The sequence below is a fragment of the Osmerus mordax genome, chromosome 3 (assembly GCF_038355195.1).
Source record: "Osmerus mordax isolate fOsmMor3 chromosome 3, fOsmMor3.pri, whole genome shotgun sequence".
Taxonomy (NCBI): Eukaryota; Metazoa; Chordata; class Actinopteri; order Osmeriformes; family Osmeridae; genus Osmerus; species Osmerus mordax.
In genome coordinates, this window is record NC_090052.1 from 15811558 (window position 1) to 15832844 (window position 21287).

At 38.9% G+C, this 21287-nt stretch overlaps 1 protein-coding gene across 1 annotated transcript; it reads left to right on the top strand.

The window, feature by feature from the left end:
- The first annotated feature begins 1460 nt into the window (after positions 1 to 1460).
- Positions 1461 to 10714, top strand: hs3st2 (heparan sulfate (glucosamine) 3-O-sulfotransferase 2). The gene is made up of 2 exons (XM_067233029.1): positions 1461 to 2005; positions 10096 to 10714. Exons 1-2 carry the CDS (start codon positions 1461 to 1463, stop codon positions 10712 to 10714), a joined length of 1164 nt encoding a protein of 387 aa, XP_067089130.1.
- Positions 10715 to 21287: the final 10573 nt, after the last annotated feature.

Sequence of the window (21287 nt, forward strand, 5' to 3'; positions counted from 1 at the left end):
GAAAACTATTCATGTTATTAGCAATTCTTTCTCTATCTTTCTCTCTCTCTCGCTCTCTCAAGGATGTAAAGGTTAATGAACGCCCACGCCTCATTGTTTCAATGTCATATTGCTGTGGACTGTGGACCCAATTGATCGGTGGTCCCTAATCACATTTCACTAATAGCAGGTTCAGCCCCATGGCTATAGAGAGGGTCTCTGATTAGAGAAACAGACTCTGTGGTGCCACACTAATTTGGAAAATCTAGTGTTTCACTCCAATGGCCCCTATCTGTGAGACAGCCTCTACATTAGCTGTTGGAATACATGGATTACCAGATGTAATATACCATTGATCATTGATTTAATTAATAACTGAGATACAAAGTGGAATTGATTATGTAATAACAAATAAATTGGGCTGAAACAAACATAAACACATGAAATCATCCTGATGTGGCCTAACAAGGTCTTTATGTTGTCTGGTGGCTAGACTAAATAACTTTTTCTAACTTTTTAGCAAACGTGTGCATCAGGTTGAAAAAGAGTAGCAGTCTTCTCCCTTGAATACAGAGCCAAAATTACAAATGTATGCTACTTGCAAATGCAAAATTAAGATCTATAGCTGGTTTCTCATTTGGTCCAACTCCATGTACTTTGTTAAGGTCTTATATAATGTGCATGAGTGGAAATATATTTTTAAACAATATTATGATAATAGAATAGTAGAATTTGGACAAATATTAATATGATAACTGTATAATATTTCACAATAACACAGCATATTATCATGTCCCATATTGTATTAGTCATGGATAAAATCATCTCTAAAAAATACCTTTAGTGCTCCTTTAAAAGATAAAACGCATGGAGAATTATGATCATATACAGAGTGACGTCAGACGGCAGCTTTAAATATTTATCACTGGTTCCCGACTGCTGCAACGGCATTCTTCAGAACTTTGAGAAAGCGAAACATGATGAGCTGAACATCGGATCCCTGGAAGGAGAGGCTTAGGCTTGCCTGTGAGATTTTGGGGCAGATAGCAATGAAATGATGCCTTCAACGAAAGAAATATGGATTTCATCTGAACCCTTACTGTCTAAACCAAATGCAATTTTAACTACAAAGGAATGAGAAAAGGGATGGACGACCAAGTATGTGGGTTTTAGGGTTTCCATTGAGGATTATCTAATCAACCATGTGTGATCCAATAGATAAAACTATTCAAACAAACTTTGCCTCAATATTTACACTTTCACGAGGCGCTTTTAATCTTTGATTTACAGCAGTATGTCTTCTTAAAGTTGTCTTAAGAGAATGACACTTACACATTGTCATTATCTTTGAGGAACATTCACCTCGTCCTGTCACTGCTGTGTCTCACTGCTATGCTGCTGAAGCCCGATTCCACAGGGAGGTACAGCAAACAAGGAGCAGCCGAAAAGGAAAAAGATGCAGCCTCTTAACCCATGGCGACATGGCATACAGGTTCCTCTCAAGCCGGATCGTGCCATCTTCTAATAGGTTCAGCAAACGATTTGTTTTCTTGTTCATGCTTTCGTTGTCCTTTACGTATTTATGCTACAGCATTCTTTATTGTGGTAGTACAATCATGACAAACCAGACTTTTGAGGAGAGAAGTTGCCTCCATCACAAGAATGTAGGTGGCAAAAAACTTCTGCAAAAATTACGTGATTGCACTTTCCCCACGGACATGAGGATTGTCGTCAATGAGACTCTGACTCAACAAGGATCAAATCATGCTCGTAACCAAAGTATACATTCTGCCTTTTCTAGTACTCACGCACGGAATACTGTCTTTTCTGAAGTTATGTTAAATAATATTACTGTTGCACAAAAATATGGCAACAAGAAGTTACCGAACGCACTAATTGTCGGTGTGAAAAAGGGGGGCACTAGGGCGGTCCTGGAGTTCATTCGAATTCATCCGGATGTGCGCGCGCTCGGTACAGAGCCACACTTTTTCGATAGGAACTATGACAGGGGACTTGATTGGTACAGGTAAGTTGATACAAATAAATTGTAACAATGTAATGTAAGTATTAAATAGTTGAGGGACCTTTTTGTTTTACATACGTTTGATCAATTATCTCATACGTTATTGCACACACAGAAATGAACACCTTTCAGCTCAATTCAAAAGTTGTTGGCACTTCACCTGCATTACTATTATGTTGGAATAGTTTTCTTTCTCTCTCTCTCTCTGTCTCTCTCTGTCTCTCTCTCTCTCTGTCTCTCGTGCTCGCTCGTTCGCTCGCTCCCTCTCGCGCTCTCTCAAGACTTCCTATAAGTCAATCACTCAAATGCCTTCGGCAATATCCAATAGAACCACATCCTTCTTTATAATATAAAACCACTTCATAGCATAGAAAATATGATAGCAATACATCAATACAGAAGTGCGAAAATAATTTGCGTGAAAAGCTTTTGAAAGCAATGTCAAATCCATGTCACATTAACCTTGGACACCTATAGAATATAGCCTACTCCATACTTGTATTACCACCATTGCAAAAGTAATAGAGTAATTCGTTTTGTGATTCGTTTTATGGAAGACATTTGATAATCCAGGTTCACGAGAAACGCGAACACAGATAGTAACAATGTATTGCAACAGAATATCAGACCCTTCCTCCTCTGCCATTGACAACACGCATGTCCGCAGTTTATGGAGTATCTAAGACGCCATTGGCTCCATGCAGGGGTTACCCCTTCATCCTCAGTTCCAGACAGTGGAGCTGCTCGAACAGTAGTTGGCTTCCAGAGACATCAGCTAACATCACAGGTCTGAAACCCAAAGCTGAGTAGGGATGTAGCCGCCGGAGAGCTGGTATTACACACAGCTGGTATATGAGACTCTCCATAGTAGAAGATGGGGTGGTACTAACACAGACGGTATAGAACAGGCCTGGTTCTGGCCAGCTATGGAAGGGTGGGCTGGCAGATATCCTGGGCGGGCAAATATGGGGATAAGTTGAGATGTTTTTTTATATATATATATACATAGATTATGGTTCTCCCATTATTTTGAATAGACAACTAAATAAAATATGTAATTTGGCCACCCGTGCCACTGAACTTTTTGTTTTACGTTTGTGTAGCTGTTAGTGATCGCTCTTGAGAAGTTGGAGGTGGTGGGTTCGAATCCAGGTGCAGGCGAACATCAACTAAGTGTACCTCTGATGGTGGTGTGGCCACATCTGTTAGATACAAATTTTTATTTAAAACATTTTACATGTAGTTTTTTTGCGTTTTGAATGAATGATTCAATGACTCTCATAAAAACTTCACTACTCTCGTTACTGGATGATAGATTAATGTTATCGCTCAAGTCTTGTCTGTCTGAATCTGCTTCTCTACTACTGAAGAGTCATGAGTGTGGGTGCTTTTAACCAATAAAAACATAGAACAATACTTACATTTTCAGGTGCTATTTTTGATTGGTTGGGGCAGTCTACAACCCTCCCTAAAACTTCCCAACACAGCCTGCCTCAGATTGCACAAATTGTAAAAAATAAGAGATGAATGTTGTCTTTGCCTAAATTCTGATTGGGTGGGCAAGACAGACGTTTGTCAATGCCAGATCCCGGCCCTGGTATAGGGGACCCTCCAGGGTCATGTCTACACTTAGCTGAGAAAACCAAACTAAACAAAGTGTGTTCCATTAGCAGCTGCTGAGTGGAGACTCGTCTGGTCAGTTTACTATGACTATGGCTCCGACCAGTTGTGTGTCTTTGTGTTCACTCTCCCATCACAGTTGGAAGTCATTCATACCTGCTGTGCTTAAGTCTATTGAAACAGGGTCTCACGGGTAGGTAAAGTAAGATCAATAAGAAAGGCTAGCGCATTGAGAATGTATATTAGTGGACTTTACATACTGTAGCCATGATATCCCTTGTGCAAATGAAAGTTTGAAATAATACAAATAACCTGGTGGTTAATGATTTGTTTATGTTTGATATGAACAAAAACTGATCTCAGTACACCCATGCATGTACCTAAGCAGTGTGAATACTCTCACACACTCTAAATTCATCAATTCTATTAAACTAATTAAGATGCCATAGACATAGGGACACAACAACACTTTCCCTAATCCTCTCTGAAAGCAATTTTATTTTAACCACTGCCATCTTGCAATAAGAGGCACATAAACGCCCGCAGTAATGAGGAAGATAAATTGGCTGATTAAGTCAAAAGTTTCATATAAAGCTGCTTTAATATATTTTTGAGTTTTTTTCCCCTCATTTTATTTATCTCCCAGTAATGACAAGGCCGTTTTATTGAATTCAAAGATTTTTTTCTGGATTACCTCTCCTCAGACTTGACTTGAACGTGTGACAGATAACCTAAAATGACCTGGGCCCAGTTTGAGGAATTAGATTTTTACCAAAGGCATTATTGATGAGGCACTACAGTATGATAGGTTTTGTTCTGTTTTGTTAATTGAAGAACTAATAATACCATCTCATTCTCTTTTACCTAGTGCAAGTGACAGAGCAATATAAGGAACCAGAGAAATGGTGCAGTGCTCATTACTGTATGTCCAAAATAGAAAAGAACCATGTGGTCTTATTTCAATACAGGCTTTAGAAAGCTACGTATGGGGCTGCTAATATGGATAGTATACTGTATTTTGCAACCAATTTTCCGTTGCTGCCGTAGTCCCACTTTCATTTTGTAGCAGGATCATAAAAATCAAACAAATACGCATCGCTACATTCCATGAAAACTTAAAAGGGCATCTCAGCGCTATTGATTTTACAGAAGTCAGAGACACTTCGAGTACATTCCTTGAGAAGTGCTTAAATTGTGTGAGAGCCCTTTTAGCATTTGCTGCAGCCAAGAATATTCTCCTGGTCTAGCATTAATTGGCTAGGGGAGGAAAGGAGCTCTAAAAAGCTGTCGTCAGAAAGGTTGACAAGGATAGAAAGTTGGATGGTGCTCATTTAACACTGAAAACGACACATTCTACAGTGTGATGTCCAGGCTTCTCTCTGCAATATTAATGAGGAGCCTTCAACCAGAGATACATAGCTGAGAGAAATGAAACAGTTAACATTAATTACCAAAATAAGATCCTCAAGGAAAAATCCACAATAGAGAATAAGGCAGATGTATTAGTTTTAAAGACAGGGTGGGTCATGTTTTTGAGAAGCATTTTTTGTCATAATTGCTGAAATAAACTTACAGTAAAATACAATGCAAAATCTGTGGCCGTTGCAGGACTGTAATGAACACAAATAATCATTGCGTTCAGCCTAAATGCAATGATTGGATGGCATTCAGACCGAATTCAATGATTGGACCGCTTTGAAGGGAGGGGGTGGGATATTTTAGGTTGGATACTTTCAAACTCAAGTCGGAATAGCTAGTTTCACAAAACGTACCTACCCTGCCTTTAATATTTTTGATTCATATGTATTTGCCAGTAGCAAGATCCAAAGGGATTGTTGGTTTCTCACTAGAGACTGGGTCACTTTTCACTGTGTGCATCCAAGACTATGTTACATGTCAGACCATATCAACTATTGTTTGGAATTATAGGCCACTGGAGGCAAGCAAAGCTAACATGATCCAGATATGTCAGATAAGGCAGATATGTGGCATAACAAATAATTGCACATGATGTACATTTATATTAGATAAGCCCAGAGAACAATACATTGACAGATGTGGCAGAATAACTCATTTGAAGTTGAACATATTGGATTGTGTGGTCAGGGTTGACATGCGTTGAAGGTTTTCTGTTCACTGCATAGTCTTCCGATTAACTTGGCAGCAAAACCACAGTTCATAATTCTGAATTATTAAAATGATTTATAATCCTACACATAAATTTCTTTCAGAGGCCTTCCCAAGAGCATCTTCATCACTGGAAAGTGTAGGACATGTTTTCATGTCAGACAGTAGCAGCAATTGGCTCGATTCAGTTCAGCGTTTTATCTATCGAAAAAAGCAATTATTTATTGTTTCCTTCAGTGTATTAGTTTACTGTTATTCCACAGAAAATGTCAGAGGCCAAATGTAAAATGTTACTAATTTAAAGTTAATGTTTTAAAAGTTGTTTTCACTTTTTACAAGTTGATCCTACCTGTTTGTGATTTCAACTTAATTGACTGAGTATGCACTTAGCAACAAGCTATGTTTAGATGTTTAGTTAAATGGAAGCTGCTTGTTATCAGTGAGGGTGGTATTCTGCTATTGTTCCCCATCCAGCTAACTTATCTCCAGTATCATTTTGTCTGTCTGAATTGTTCCTCATTAACTCTTAATTGACTTTCATTATGGCCAGATTCTGCTGCTGACTTGTGATTAACAGTTGGACATCATCCCAGAAGTCTGAGTGAGTGAAATATTAATAAGATGATACTTTAGAGACAGAGCAGAGCTATTCCCTCTTATTATACAAGAAAGGCTTGGTTTAAAGGCTATTCAGTGGATCAGACACTGAAAGATACAGCACAACACATGAAAAGTATAGCAGTATAGCAGTCTATTGTGTAGTGTGGTAGTATAGTATAATACAGTAGTATAGTATGTAGTTTTTTATCCTCAATCGTAGCACATCAGAGCTGAAACTGTATTGAAATCTTTTGTTTTAAGGGTCATGTGTATTGTAAATAAAAGTATTAAGGAATACAATATTAAGTGATACTGTACACTATATATTAACTGCAAGAAAATATGCTAATGCCTTCAGATGTATACAGAATGTGAGACAACAGTGGAGAGACAATTCATTTTCATACTCCTGAGCATTGAATCCCAGGGCTTACCTTACACTGATCTCCTAGCTGCATCTGGTAATAAGGAGCCACAATACATTTTAATAATTTTATGTGAGGCTCTCCAAAATTACCCTAAAACCTAGTCAAACACAACAGTGGACACTTTGATGTTGGCAGGTCACTGTCGTGAGACAATAACTCACCAGCAGGCTTTTGTTTAATGGTCAGGGTTCATTATTACTTTCTGTGATGACAGGCATCTCCGCTCTCGTGAAAGATAGGCCCACTCTCTAAATCTCTATGTCTGTCTTTGTTGGAACGCTGGCCGTGTTGATGGATGGTTTCTAATTTAAATCCCAATCAGATTGGTTTTAGCTTGTGCATTACTGTCCAATCCTCATGCTCATCATACAGCACTTTAATTAGTCCAATGAGGCCCAGATTAATTCAGATGAAAACAGTGTGTCACCCCAGCCTGTTTGACATTGCTCAGTGACAGCTTCCTAATATTGGTGGACGCCAGGAAGGTGGAAGTTATTACAACCAGAGCTCCAAAGCAACAGTCAGAAACGCTTTGCTGAAGATGAAACAGGGTATACAGTAGCTTATCAGTCGCTGACCTATTTGCTAACAGCAATCTTGTATCTGTCTTCTTTCTTGGTTTAAAAGTTGTACTACCTTGTGTCTTGTGGATTCAACCATACCATTATCCATGTGCTACTTATTCTCTAGCTAAGGAAATGTGTATGTGCTTGTTCATATATTTACTCAGGGCTCTTGCTAGACTGATAATGTACTCAGCTCCCACTTGAATTCAAACATCAATGAAATGACACTTGGAAGGTCTGAGTCCATTGATTGTGCAAGAGGAGATGATCCAAAGCTGACCTTTATTACTTGGTGCCGTGGTCTGCATGGCTGATACTGTATGTTCTTGAACAATTGGACTTCAATGTATTTACTTTAAGTAGAAAGACATATTTTGTAACTATTTTTTATCATGTGTTGCACTATATGTATCCATCAAAGATTAGACAAAAAAAATAAAAAAATAACACTGAACAGGAAATTGCTATCTCACTGCAGACTTGGGAAAACTGGGCACATTTACACTATGAAGACAGATTCTTCACACCTCAGTTCATTTTACTGGTGTGATTAAAATGTCACAGCCAAACCTGTAATGCTTCCTGGCTTCAGTTTCACTAATAACCTGTGCAGAAGACTCAAATGTAAACTGCTCCAATAAATTTGGTTTCAACTTTCAACTCACAGTATAATGGTCACCCATCAATTCTTACTAGTGTGATTCATGACATTAAATGCCAGTCGGGGACTGTGTGTGTGTGTGTGTGTGTGTGTGTGTGTGTGTATGTGTGTGTGTGTGTGTGTGTGGGTGTGGGTGTGTGTGTGTGTGAATTAGTACTCTAAGTGAGTTAATGTATATGAAAGCATTACTCCCATCTTACTAGTCTCACAAATACTATTAGTGTCTTTGGACTTGAAATTGAGGATGTAAATTGAATGCATACAACAGTACACCTACAGTCAAATATAATTTGTATTACTGTCACCATTCAACAGAGTTGCTTTGGCAAACCTCTCACTGGAATCCCAACCTTGTAGCACATTTTCCGGCTGTATAGTGGTAGTATAGTGGTAGTTATGACTCACACCTCATTCTATTGGTAATATTGAATAGCTCTGAAGTGTCCAGGCACCACATGGTGCTGTGACACAGTACAATGTTAAGCCCCATGCAATATATCACTGTCACCTTGTCATATCACACAAGAGTTCAGGGTGTTTCTCTCTCTCTACAATGCTAAGAGCACTGATAGAAAGAAAGACATCATAGCCCAAGGGAATCAATGTCATTGGCCTGTTACAATTAACATGCATAGCAAGGAATTGTAAGTGCAACATCGGAATTTGAAATAGCTATTTCCTTTTCTGTTTGACATCAACTAAAAACGTTTCAGACTGCTTTACTCAACCCAAATTTAGAGATGTCCTGGAGTACACAGAGATTCAGATTTTAACATGGACAAATTCAAAATGGAGGGGAAAAGAGCCAGCTAGTAGCCAATTAACTTTTTCATGTTTAGAAATGTGACCCACATGATTCAGTCTAATGTCTCATAGTATCTTATGATGGATTTTTTGTTTAGTGTTTAGTTTTTTGTTTATTTTTTGTGAACAGTTTCCAGCAACAGCTGCAGTAGCTGGCAGAATACAGTATTTTCTCTCCTTTTTGTCAGCTATGAAACGCCAGTTTGCCTTGTTCACACAACATTACAATCTTTTACTGTGCAGCACTGGAAGATGTGGACTCCCTCAGATGGCATGCTGTTACAGTAGTTTTATGAATCCAATTATTATGGTTTTATAATATGTCTGATTGCACCCCACTTCCAACAGAAAAGGGGACTTTGCTGAATGAGGAGCTTAATATAGAGTGCAATTTAGAGAAACCACTGTACAATTCAGAAGAAGTGGACATTTTACATTAAATTATGCAGATTTCTACGGGGGAAGCATGTACCCAAATCCAAGAAAAAGGATGCTGGGAAGGTGGATATTACATACTGTAACCAAAGCAAGTATTTGCCATGTCTCATACATTAACATGTCTTCAGTATACTGTAAAGCTGATAGGGAAGGTTATTTTTGGTCTCATAAAGATTAATGGATGGCTGTAGCCCTGAATTGCTTTAGCTAACTGAAACACGTAGGCAAACAGCACAAAATTCATAAATCACGTTAGATGGATCAATATTTCTGGAACTATGAAGGGAACTTATGGCCACCCTTACCGTAGGTAAAGCCCTTTTAGAGCTCCCAATTCTTCGAAAAGTCCTAGAGTTCCATATTGCTATGGTTGAGAAAGCACTGAATCTAATTGACAGCAGATTGTTCGCAATCATAGAACTTTAAAATATCTTTGATATTTGGCTCACATGTTTGAGGGTGACCAATTCAGTTTAAGTTTTAAAGAGAGCCAAATCCCAAAACAATCCCTGCTTCTACAATGTTCTTTGCAACCCCATTATTCTGTACTTTCACTATGCTTTGAAGACAGAGAACTAACTTTTTACAGAACTTGAAAAAATCTTTGTTCCCAGTAAAATGTGATGGAGATGACCTACTTAATATGACCCAGATTTTCAGACCCAGTGTCATTCGCCACTGGACTTCTGTCATGCAGGTGATGATGATTCATGACTACACCTATGAAATGTGACCACTCTTCAGCATTACTGTCACGCTGGGAATATAAACTATAGGTGATTAACGTTACAAGGGAGTCAGAATCTTAGTTTTAATAAATGACTCTTCTCTTTGTTTCTCTGTGTTTAGGGGGTTAATGCCAAGGACACTAGACAGCCAAATCACCCTGGAGAAGACCCCCAGCTACTTTGTAACCAGAGAGGCTCCGAGGCGCATTGCCAGTATGTCCCAAGACACCAAGCTGATTGTGGTGGTGCGTAACCCGGTCACCAGGGCCATCTCTGATTACACACAGACTCTGTCAAAGAAGCCTGACATTCCCAGTTTTGAAGAGCTGGCCTTTAAGAACAGGAGCCTGGCTCTGGTGGACACCTCCTGGAACGCCATTCGCATTGGCATGTACATCCTCCACTTGGAGAACTGGTTGCAGTACTTTCGCCTATCACAGATCCACTTTGTGAGCGGCGAGCGTTTGATCACAGATCCAGCAGGAGAGCTAGGCCGGGTGCAGGACTTCCTGGGACTCAAACGAATCATCACAGACAAGCACTTCTACTTTAACAGAACCAAAGGATTCCCCTGCCTGAAGAAGCCTGAGAGCAGTAGCCAGCCACGCTGCCTGGGCAAGTCCAAGGGTAGAACTCATGTGCAGATTGACCGGGAGGTTATTGAGCAGCTGCGGGACTTTTATAGGCCTTTTAATGTTAAGTTCTATGAGACTGTTGGACATGATTTCAGATGGGACTGAAAGTGTGGTGGAAAAAGAGGGCAAACAGGCTAATTTTCATTGGCTACCTCAGTGAAGTCATCTGTTCTTTTGCTGTGTAATGACTTATGATGAGCGCTAGTCCAAGAACACCTGAAAAAATCTATCTGAAAAGTTTAAAAACAATGACGCGCAAACTTATCAAGGTACTGTGTATGTACTTCACCGTTAGCTTAAATATTCTGCAATTGAAACATTTGAAATAGCTATAGTATGTACATGGTTCACCGCCTATTTGTTTTCTTAACCAATAAAAGAGAAAGACATTCTGCCATATCATTCAGTTTCCAAATGAGTCTGTTGAGTGTGTCTCTCCTTCCATCTTCTAACCATGTTCAATAAATCATACTGATTCAAATGGTGAAGGCAATGTGGATGCCAACACAGATGATACAGGATGCATTACACAAACCCAAAGATTTTGCATCGCAAAGCACATACGGATATGTATATGCTGTAGACATTATTGAATGTAATACCTGTCTTCACTCGTCATCATATGAATTTATCAGCACCTTAGTATGTTATTGGATATCCAATTGGATAATTGGAAACACCTGTGTCTCTGACACCAATGCTGTGCAGTGGTGAGATGTCTGGAGCTGTAACACTGAGCAAACACACTGCAAGAGAGACAGCAGATGTTTACATACGGAAGATTTTTTGAGATATCAAAAGGAACATGATGAACACACTTAGACCCATGTTGACTGATAATGATTTATTGTTACCGATTCAATATGAAAGTGAGTGTAATCGTCAAAGTTTCAGATGCAATTTTGTGTGTGATTTTTTTTCAAGCATTGGACCAGTGAAATATTGTTTTATAAAACCTATGGATATAATTCCTTTCTGCCAACCTGATGGTGACCTACCACATCACAAGAATTTGGTATTCAGAGCAACAGAATTGCAACTGTGCTGTTCCACAGCATCTCCTTAGGCAATTGCAGTACTTAAACTGTCATTTGTGATATTCACCATTAATTCTTGATTAACCTGCCAATGCTGTCTACCCCTGCCTGCTCTACGAGCCACCATCATACACTGATATGTGGCGCAGTGTACCAATGAGCTCAACTTTATCATTGCTCAGTTAATTACAACTATTCCCCCAAACTGCCTAAGGCCTGACTGTGCAGGACTGAGAGTATGCCATTTTCCTGCTTGGTATGATTGTAGATTTAAATAATGATGTGTTATCCAACCTGTGTGAAATAATAATAATACACATTTAAATATCATTGTGAAATTATTTTCTTACTTGTAAGACGTGGAAAAATATATCTTACACAGAAGTTTTATGGGAATTTTCAGACTGCACAATCAGACAGACTGTCTGATTTGACTGAATGCCATACCCAGTAGTCATTCAGTCGGGTCTATCTGCACAGTAAACCATCATAGTAAGTTATCAAAACCAGGCGTTGATTTGATGATCATGGTAGAAGAACCAATGCAATTACCTGCTGCGGCTAGTCTAACCTTCAAAGGAAATACCACGGAGGCAAACAGGCTGTTGTTGTAAATGTCATGAACTTTGGAAGACTCTGAAGTTAGTTATGTCTCAGCCTTAATGGGCAATGTCAAACAGTACATGATAAAATCAATTCCCATGGATTCATTACCTTGCTTAAAATAAATCAAGTGTCAGTTTAATATGTGCACTGTATACTATTTGACAAACTTTCTCCACCAGGAATCGCATTGCTATTCAATTGATGCTCCAAACCTGAATCTTCATGAACTTCTCAGAGTTGTGTCTGCTGTCTGCAATCTGTAATGTTCAAAAGACTATTGGGAGAAAGTAAAGTAGCTGTCTGGCAGACTCCCAGTGTGCACACTACGCTTATGTTCCAAAATGATTGGTTAGTGTACATTAATAATGTAACATGCACCCCAAAGCTCTAAAGTAAGAGTACAGGCTTGTACAGCATAATCTACAAACCTAATCTCTTAACCTTCTACATATACTGTATATTGGTGTGTTACTGTCCATATAACCAACATATTACAGTACATGTCTTGTAAACAGGTATTACTACATGCTGCAGTTCTTGTTTTATTGTTGTCACAGACAGTTTTAACAAACATTATTTATACCAAAATATTTATTATATTTTCACATTAGTCTCCAGCTGTTTATGTCCAGACTACATGGCTTACTTAAACAGTGTACCCTTTAAAAGTTGTGAATCATAAAACAAAAAAAGCAAAGCATTTTAGGGAAAATTACTTTTTTCATAGTGTTTGAAGAAAGGAAGGGTGAAGCCAAAGCATTTAAATAGAAATAGAGACATGCTAGAACATATGGCTTTATCCCCACACCTGATATTCTCGAAAACTTGGATTTGTCCAAATGTAAGTTTAGAGTCCGGAGGTATTAATAGATTGTATCTAAGGGAGACATCACCTTGTCTCTCCTCCTAAGGCAAACCCATAGAGGATAATGAGAATGTTTCTTCTCTCTATAGTGAAATAAGAAAAACACACTTGCCTATGGATGATTTACAATGTGGCAGCCGTAACCCTTCCTCCAAGGATATCTCATTAAATGCAAAAATGGCATGTGAGCATCTCTACCTGCATCAATACTGTATGAATCCCATAATTCCCTTAGGCCTCTCAAAGAACACATTGCTGTGTACTCTACCTCATTGGAATATTTTTAATCAAAAGCTGTACAAAACGAATGCATACTTCCTTGACAAGCGTAATTCAATAGAATACATTGTTATTGAGAGGTCTGGAAGCTGCCACGGTGTACGTTTCATGCTTGAAGTCTTCCACCTGACAGATTCCATGCCACGATAACGAAGAGCAGCCCATTAAGGACAGTGTCGGCAGAGTTATCACCTTTGATTCTGTCAAGGTCTTGCCTCTACCTTTCCTCTTCTGTTTCTAGTAAAAAAAAATATGTATACACACTTGCACATCCACAAGCACAAACGCCATAAACGCAAACACAGTTCACAGACAATGGCAACATTTTCTGGTCGTAGTGTGAAATATATATTAATACTATTGCCTGTTTTGACTGCCTATGTATGACATTCTGGAAGTGAGTCCTTCTAGACCGCTATTATTTTCTTGTTTCCTGTTGAACATGTGCTGGTAGGCTTACCTATGAAAAAGGTCTGGCAGAGAAGAACACTGCAGGCTCACGATCTGCCTAATTAGGCAGTTGGAAGTTATCAGCTCCCAGGATACTGCACACAGTGGCTAGACCTCTGGTGATCACGGCCATCTTGTCCCAGATTCATGCATGTCTCCATTTGCATTCTGTATCTACTTGATACAGCTCGACCCCCACAGCAAATGAACACTGTCATTACAACAGAGAGTTCCTTCCATTTGTTGTAGACTTGTGTGCACAAACAGGAAATTGTCCAGTTGTAATCTGGTTCATGTTTCAATTTGTCTAACAGGCTGATTATAGTCTTAATTTTTAGGACAAAGACTCAGTGTCTGTTTCATGTCTATACGTATGTAATTCATAGAATCGCACTGCATACAGACATTTGTTGGCTTTAATGTCCTTTCAAGTGCTGGGTTCTCACATACAAACATGCAATCCATAAATGAGTGGGCTGTACAATGTCTTGTGCAGAAACATTTTCTCACATTCATGGTTTCACACCACCTGCTCTGCTTCCAACCCACCCTGTCTTTCTCACACCCCATCTGAGATAGGTAAAACACTGCCAGATAAAGATGTAAATGGTTTTACTGTGAAACTGCTCATTGGTATAAAAAGAGAGCTGTCTCCTTTAATGTTTATATTCAGAGGATGCATTTAAAGTTGATAAGCTTCTCAGCAGCTTACGGGTGAAATTGTGAGGAGAAAATGTTCTTTTGTCAAAAATTGAGTCGGACATTCTGAATGATGGATGGATCCTTTTTTGGTGCTGTCACCACAGACATTTAGGGCAAATAAGATCATGACCACTCATACTCCTTCGTCCTTGATCAGAACATAATCTCCATTCTACTTTTAAAACAATGCTTAGTCTGAATAAAGTGTAAATTGATTTCATTTGCATTGCCGACTGTGTGGTATTATATTATTACAGTGGTTTAAAGCTTAGGGCTGATGCTGTAGGACTGTTGTTTTGTGGTTTCTCTCGACGCAATTAGTAGTCTAATGCTCTGATGTATGAAGGCATTTCTCATAATGTGGGGTCATAAAACTGCCATGGTTGTTTGGAGAGTGTGAATGAAACACAACCAAAGCCATAAAAATAGATGGAAAGCTTGGTCTGCTGACATAATGTCCCATTGACCGTTAATGTGTTTGCCATTATAAAAATATGTGGATGATTCTTGGAAATAACTGTCAGTAACGGTGGAATGGATAGTTTCACTTTAGAAATTGGGCACCGATTTGTTGTAATCAGACCATATGCGAAGGGATTTTTACAGATTCCGCAGACTAGGCACAGAAATGATGAACTTGCAACACAGCGGCTGAATGTATTTAACTAGTGTAGCAGTAACTGTGTTACTGTCAGTAACTATCTAATCAAGTATTGGACCTAAGCTTGTTTCTCATAAGTAATACATAATATCAGTGTTCCATTTATAAAATGTAACTTTTTTTCTTCTAGAAGACTTTTTTAAAATCCAAAGTGACATACAAATAGTGCATGTAGAAAGTCTAGAAAATCGTGGTTCAGAAGTACAAAGTTCTTTACTTTTTGTGTTCAGATTCAATGAACGGTCTTGTATTTTCTAGCCACATCACAAAGTAACCACATCTCTGCTGACCAGACACAGTGAACAAAAACAATACTTAAGTGCTAATCAGTTACTTTGTGCAGTGCATTGCAACATTACAGTGCAACACTAGCAAACACAGTGGAGCATAGTACAGAGCAGCATGATACTTTTTATTTATATTATGTATTTATTTCTACTTAAATAAATTAACAACCAATATTGAAGACAAAATCAAAATGGCTAACACTCAACATCACTCAAGGTAGACTCAAAACGACTTCATTTTCCAATAAATATATGGCACTGTACGGTGCTGGATTGTATTATATGGAATTGTACAAAGACCAGAAGTTTCCCATGATTTTTAGCAAGGTGACAGAATTCTAAACATACATGTCAATTTCACCAACTTAAAGAACTGGGCATGTCCATTCAGTGCAAAATGCCCTTCAAAAGCTTTTCAAAAACCTATTGAATTTTAGAAGATGAGGCCTTTGGAGAGTTAATAAAGAAGACGGGTGGCTGTGTTTCAGGTGCTGCACAGCATGAGGTCAGCCCACAGTCAATACAAGTAGAGACATAGTGGCTGGCCTAAACCAACCTGAGCCAACAGGATTACTCTACAAGGCCACTCATGGTCAAGACCACATCTGTATTTAGTTCCAGATCACAAGTTCCTGTAAATTATATGATAGGGCCAAAGCATATTGATGTTGGAGAGAGAGAGAGAGTCTTGTCCTTGAAGTATAATTGTGGTTTTATTCTGAGTGAATCTTCGAGGTCTTGTTTCAAACCCTCGGTGGTAGCCAATAATTCTTGGAATCACTGAAGTCCACCAGCTGGTTAGGGACTAAATCGAGGCTTAAACCTCAGCTCCCTGTTCTGACCTGTGTTAATTGCACATCATGTAATTGACACAATAAAAAAGATACAGATTTGGTAAGTATATTCGTGAGAACTGCCAGGTAAAGAAAACAGCTAAAGTTATATAAATGTAAAAATACATCAAACCAAGGACTAACATTGCACCACACAACTCAAAAAATATGTTGATTTTCAAAAACAAAAATGTTGACATAACTAGGACTTGAGGTCCTTTGAAATAGCTAGCTTTTGTGTTCAGCAATTTCAAAGTTTCTGTTTCTGCAGTAAGGTTACATGGTAAAGAGATGTCAGATGCTTCAAAGCACGATTACTAAAGACAGAAAAACACAGTCTCTTACTCAGCTGTTCTCCTGTCAGGGGAAGCCCAGATTCAGCTGTTGAAATAGATACTCTCCTCCAGGCAGAGCAGCAAGAGTCTCATGTTATATTGGTAGGATATTTGGATTATTTATGTTCTGCTAAAATATAGGAAGGGCACAGAAGAGACAAGACCCTTTGACATCTTGTGTTTATTTGGAATACTTTTATACAGGTGAATGCAGTGATAATATAGAGCTAGTGCCCGCTGTTAGAACATAATTTGTATCTCCATTACAGTGGTGCCCCCAGAATGTTCTCATAGGGGTTGGCCAGGGGGGTCCACTGAAAATCTTGTGATAGCACACCATCAAAAGCCATAACTGAATTTCAGGAATTTAATGATCCTGTTGTAGTATGTAGGCTAGTTGAAAACTGTATCAATATGAGAGTTTGGGAATCACATTCCTGGTTTTACTATTAATGTTACAAATTATCTGATATGCACATATGAATACTGGTACAGTTAACATTTTGAGTAATACAAAATAAAAAGCCCCCCCAGCTTTGAACCATCATCCAAGACGTCTGCCAATTGTCTCCCAATTGTCTATCAATTTCCAATACATCTCTATTATTCAAATACCATCTACCTCCATGACCATTTTCTCCAAAGGGTAAATATCCTTTCCATTGCAGCTGAAAAGTTACATTGTTAATTACAGTTTTGGATGAAAATAGAAAAAGTAATGGACCCAATAAATGACCCAATATCATGTTTCAATAATTTGATGTTAACTTCAGGGTCAACAAAAAAGGATTGACATGAAATAAAACATGAGTTTTTCTGTCTCACTTTTAGTGTACCTTCAGAGGAGGTGGCTGGTAAATGTGTTAAAGACAGATAGTGGCCTTTTGAAAACCCAGGAGTCTGTAATGCATCCCTGCACTGAGAGGCCTGAACCCTCTCTTCACCAAAGATTCCCAAGATAAAGCGACATGTCAGGACTGAAGCCCTGAGCGTTTCATCAAGGAAAGGTCACTAGCGTTACTGTAAGGATGCCATGACAAGTGTCCACAGATAACATACAGGAAGAGGCTACAGATTAACATAGAATCCTAATAAAGTTGGAATCAAATACAATCAGTGCTTCTATACTGTCTTAACTGCCCATGACTGGATGTTGAACAAGTACATTTGAATCAGTGGTTCAATACTGTTTTAACTGCCCATGACTGGATGTTGAAAGTGTGAAATTTATTTTATGTAATTAGTTTTTGTGAACTTTATTCTTCGTCTGGCATTTGGGTGTGATTTTTCTCTTTTTGGTAAGCCTGATCCTGCATGCCAACAGTCAAAGATAAGACCTGACAGAACAGTTATTTAGCATTGTGTCACAAGCTGGAATGCTGACATTGTCATTCCTCAGTTTGCAAGCAGACAGAATATAAAAAAGGTTATCATCAAACAGCATCACTTGGGATGTACATGGTGTAATTTAAAATCCAGCCTGCTCCAAGTGTCCACATCCACACGAAAACAAATATAATGTCTCAAGACACTATGGAATATTGTTTTGCACTAATCTGTATTCACTTCCAAACATTTATGCAAGTGTTTGAAATAATCAGCACCGCCAGGTCAACAACTACTTACTTCAAAATGAACATAATTTGAAGCAGATAAAATGGTCTCAAGTCATACCAAACCCTATTACACATTCATTTGTTGAGTCTGAAATGGATTGGACACACCATTGCACTGCACTGTTTAAAACATGTCACTGAATCAGCAATGCTTGAAATAGGAGTGTTCAGCTGTAGTGCCTTCAGCTTCAAAGTGAATCGCTCCAGCGCTGTAGTTTTTGATCACTGCAGACAATTGATCTTTGGCGCTCAAAGAATATTTATGTTCAACTATTCTTTTTTTCATGCCTTGCTTTGGGCATTCTTTAGAAGCATCGCACAACCCGCCATAAAGTATATGATTGTGCTGTAATGTCACTGTTGTGGATTAACAGATACTGAAGCTATAGTAGTCGGTCAAAAAATGCAGTCAAAAGTGCTGTGTAATGCAACACTTACAACAACACAGATACAGGAGACAGAGGCTCTTGGTGCCATATTGAAACAGCCAGACATGTCATATAAATATGTAGAGGGGAAGCACAGTGTGCAGTCATTGGAATGTGTCATTTTACATACAAAATGTGTTGTTCTTCACAGAAAATAAGCTAAGGCTAGTAAGAAGCATTTTGTCATGTTAAATATCGAAAATGGGTCCAAACACCATCATGCGATCACCCCTCAAGGGTTAATTAATTTAATGATTCAATAAACAATTCTCCTGGAATCCTGATTGTGGTTGGGTTTGGTATACATTAAATGAAAATAACAAGAATAATACATAGATAATAGCTGAATGACATGAATTGAATTCATTTGATAGTTACTATGCATTTGGGATTTTATGTGAATCTAATTATAACACTGGAATTAATTAGCCTTCATGCCTCTCACCATTCCAGCAACAAAATACACCACATTGTATGATTCTACATCATGGTTACGAAATAACAAACAATGCTTGGCCCTTTTGGAGATCACTAAAATACTTAAAGTGTAGCATAATTACTTTGGGCAAAAGGGTAAAAGAAATGTATTCAATGCATTCTTCAGAAATGCAGTAGGACAATTATAAGAGGTTCAGGGCTTGTTTCTGTACTTTATTTTTCTGCCATTCGTGTGACATGATCTTTTATCTCCCCCTCTGTTATCTCAGTCTTAACTTATACTTCGGACTGATAAATGTACCAGAGCCAACTTTGCCAAAAGCTTTGATTAAAAAAGTGTCCACATGTCACAGCGGAATCCAAGTGTGAAGTCATCTTTATTGCTTACAAAGTCTGCATCCTCTCAAGAAACAACGTTGGGGATAACACACACACACATCTGTGAAGAGATTGGTAGTTACCTGTAGCCTTGTCTGAATTTCTGTTGAATCAAGTCTGATGAAAAGTATACTCATCTGAGGTGATTGAATATGTATGTCTGACAAAGAATAGCAGACAGACCAAAACAATCAGAATTAATTGCCATTGGGATTAGATGATGACATTGTAATCTTGCAAGGGTCCAGTGCCTGTACATCAACCCTCCCATTAGCGCTCACTTCACACATTTGATTGCACAAGTGGCATGACTTGCGACAGGCTGGGTTTAATATTTTTGAACAGGGCTCGGCGACTAACAGTTGGGGCATATTTTATCGGCTGTTAAATGCAAGTGTCTCATGGTTCCTACAGAGAGGGGTAATGGTGTGATGGAGAACCTTTTTAGCAGCTCAGGCACTCCCTCATGCAGTGTGCGTCCTGTCTTGGGTCAAAGTGTCTACAGAGCATCACTGACACCAACCAACACTGCCTGACACCCCACTTCCATCCTGCTTTGCATACCGTCAACAGCAAGTAGATGCTGAACAAGCATGAGAGCCCAAGGGCCAGCAGTGTCATGATGAGGTGGAATTATTTCACGGTTGGGTTCAACATCTGGTAGATGATGTGGCTGGTGATGAGAGAGACAAAAAAACAATACTCTCTAACCAGTCCAGTAGATTTTCTTATCTGTCAACACACTTCACATGACAGAGCAGCACATACTGGGATTCAAGGTGTGATAAGATATGTTGCTTGATGCTGAAGAGAAGCAAGAGCAATACAGGACACATTTTGGGGGGTTATTATTGAGGCTTAAGATGGCATTCAGAAAATCCCTTTTTGTATTTCAATGTATTCATAATTGGTGTTAATCCTAAACGGTATTGTGGATTGACAATAAAATATAAATACTGTCCTTCTCCTTGCTCACCTCATGCGTTCTCTCAGATTTACAATGATCATAGTAGAGTAGGTAAGATTTAAAGCCTTCATTTTGTAACATGTTTGCCTTGTAATTGATTTCATTCATTTGCAATGTTATTAAATGCAGGGGTCAGATGGCTGAGCGGTTAGGGAATAGGGCTAGTAATCAGAAGGTTGCCGGTTCGACACCCGGCCGTCAACACAACGTTGTGTCCTTGGGCAAGGCACTTCACCCTACTTCCCTCGGGGCAATGTCCCTGTACTTACTGTAAGTCGCTCTGGATAAGAGCGTCTGCTAAATGACTAAATGTAAATAAATACATTGAGTTGTGAATGTGAAACGTTTCTCAAACCCAAACCGACCTCTGTAGCCCTTTGCCACTAAAGCACTATGTTGCCCCCGTGTGTTGAACTCTCACTGCCACAATGTGTGGGCAATCCATCCTGTGTCTAGTCCAAGACTACAGATCTTGGGTCCTCTAGAAAAAGCTTTTGCAAGAAGATCCTGTAATCAAGACTACCATTCCTAAAATACACTGGGGGTTCAGTCCATTGGACAGTACCCAGGTTCCAGAAAGACCAAAATATGAGATATTAATCATGGTGACGATGACATAGAAGATGAGGATGATGATATTATGATGATGAGGATGATGAGGATGATGATGATGATGAGGAGGAGGATGAGGATGATGAGGATGATGATGATGATGAGGACAATGATGATGATGAGGACGATGATGATGATGAGGAGGAGGAAGAAGATGAGGATGATGATGTTGATGATGTTGATG

Coding starts and splice junctions, on each gene's coding strand:
- hs3st2 (XM_067233029.1), top strand. CDS start 1,461: ATGGCATACAGGTTCCTCTCAAGCCGGATCGTGCCATCTTCTAATAGG. Junction 2,006..10,095: donor AGGGGACTTGATTGGTACAG/GTAAGTTGATAC, acceptor CTCTGTGTTTAG/GGGGTTAATGCCAAGGACAC.